Source organism: Morus notabilis, unplaced genomic scaffold (genome assembly GCF_000414095.1).
Source record: "Morus notabilis unplaced genomic scaffold, ASM41409v2 Scaffold109, whole genome shotgun sequence".
In the NCBI taxonomy this organism is placed as follows: domain Eukaryota; kingdom Viridiplantae; phylum Streptophyta; class Magnoliopsida; order Rosales; family Moraceae; genus Morus; species Morus notabilis.
Genome location: NW_010363046.1, coordinates 1 through 2318, shown reverse-complemented (window position 1 = coordinate 2318; position 2318 = coordinate 1). Strand labels below are relative to the sequence as shown.

Genomic DNA, 2318 nt, shown 5'->3' with positions numbered 1-2318 from the left:
AGATTAGCTTCTCAACTAAACCTTCACTTTATTCATTAATTACGAAATTATGTAAAGAAAAAAACAACTGATATAAGAATGTTGAGCTCACCAGAATGGTCCCCGTAACTACAAATAACAAGAACTATTGGATTAATGTCACTGATATTATTCATGGTTTATTTTCACAATTCATTTTAAGGTTTTTTTTCTTTGGCAAATAGAAGTGTAATATTTGATTTTGTTTTTGTGTAATAAATTGTCAGTAGCAGGTCATGATTCTATAAGAGGTAAAAATTCGGCAGTGGTAATAATTAATCACCAATAATGAAATTCCAGGCCAAAAAAGGAAAACAAATAATAAACTTCATTGACCTACAAAAAAAAATACAAAAGGTCTGCAACAAGAGCAAGTGAAAGAAATAAATCCTTACACACGTGTATATACCAAATACAAACTCATGAAAACCAAGTTAAAATACCACTTCAAAGTTGAAAGCATGCTCTTCTTGCAGACCTAACTCTAGCCAGCCGAAAATCTAATAGAGTGACAAAGCAGAGAATTTTACATTGAATTTGGAATTTGGAGTCATGAAAATCTAATGTCAAACAAAGAAGACATTTGCATAAGTGGTCATGTGATCACTTTGAGACTCAAACTAAGGCTAAACATGAAGGATTCACTAGCTCTTCTGGGATTTTCTCAAACATCAGATATTGCCAACCTCTCCAAAGCCTCACTGACATGCCTCATTGTTGGTCTTTTTTCAGGGCTAGTTTGAATGCAAGCCATTGCAATCTTAATGACCGCAATAATCTCGTCGTCCCTATCGCCATCTTGCACTAGATACGGGTCTAAAACTTCCGATAGAGGCTTCTTCTCTTCAATGCAGAGTTGAATCCAATGAACAAGGTCCATCTCTGAGGAACCTACCAGGACTACAGGCATTCTACCGGTGATTATTTCTAGTAGGATCACCCCGTATGAATAAACATCCCACTTCTGCGATGGCTTCACCACTTTCAGCGCTTCTGGTGCGATATAACACGATCCCAATGTAGTAGACGAAGCAACTGTAGTAGTATCAGAAGTCGTGCTCTTTTGTTGCCTTTCTTGGGGCTTCTCTGAAGCCATTCGACTAGATTGCAAGGTTGGAGATGCTCCCGCAATATTAGCAAGGCGTCCGAGTCCAAAATCAGAAATGTGGGGTTCCATATTTTGTCCAAGAAGTATGTTATTAGGCTTGAGATCACCATGGACATATTTTTTGGGGCTGAACTCATGGAGATAGACCAAACCTCTTGCAATTCCTTTCATAATTTTTAACCGGACAGACCACGAAAGTGGAGTGAATGAAACCATTCCAGGCTTACCTGATGCCAATTGAAAATAATGGAAATAGTCAAGTAATGACCAAACCTCTTGCAATTCCTTTCATAATTTTTAACCGGACAGACCACGATAGCGGAGTGAATGAAACCATTCCAGGCTTACCTGATGCCAATTGAAAATAATGGAAATAGTCAAGTAATCAAACACATAAGACCCAGAATCAAAATCCGAAAGCAAAATTGCAAGCCAATATAGATAAAAACACAGGCTAAAATGAAGACAAATTGGATATATATGCCTGAGACTTACCATGAACTGCGGTGGAAAGGTTTCCATTAGGTATGTAATCATATATGAGCAGCTTCTCATCAACAGACCAGTAATAAGCTCTCAAAGTTACAATATTAGGATGCCTTAGCTTTCCAATGGCTTCCACTTCAGTCTGAAACTCCTTAAACCTTTGAGACCCTCCTTCCCCTAATCTTCTCACAGCCAAAGTCAGTCCATCTTCAAGCACAACTTTGTAAACAATCCCAATTCCACTTTTCCCGAGCACAAAAGCCGACGCCTTGAGAAGCTCATCGAGATCAAAAGCCACCTGAGCATCCAACGGCACGAGATCATACTGCTCAACATTCTCCGATAATGCCTCGGATTCATCTTTCCTGAAGCACAAACACTCATTCCTTCCCTTCCCTCCCTTCTCAAACCCGTGACCGTTTTCACCCTTTCGACCTCTGCAAGCGCAAATCCTTGAGTAACAATACGAGAAAAGCAGACCAAGAAGACAGATACCGATAATGTCACTCACCACTATTGCAATCACAGCACTCTTACTCAACCCTTTGGACTTCTTGCTCTTTCCAAAATCGGAATCCTGAGGCGGAGAGTTATCCGGGATAAAGGGAAATGAGGATGGTGAATTTGCACCATTAGTTTCCGAAGAGCAAGGGTTCTTCAAAGGGGGCCCACAGAGTCCAGGATTCCCAATAAAAGCAGTTGGTCC

General features: G+C 39.9%; 1 protein-coding gene across 1 annotated transcript; it reads right to left on the bottom strand.

Moving 5' to 3' along the window:
* Positions 1–381: 381 nt before the first annotated feature.
* On the bottom strand, positions 382–2315 carry LOC21400325 (receptor protein kinase-like protein ZAR1; the record flags this gene model as incomplete). The annotated part of the gene is made up of 3 exons (XM_010103390.2): positions 382–1278; positions 1400–1474; positions 1622–2315. Coding segments are annotated over 3 exons (1365 nt in total), but the record flags the coding sequence as incomplete, so codon positions are not given.
* Between the last annotated feature and the right edge of the window lie 3 nt (positions 2316–2318).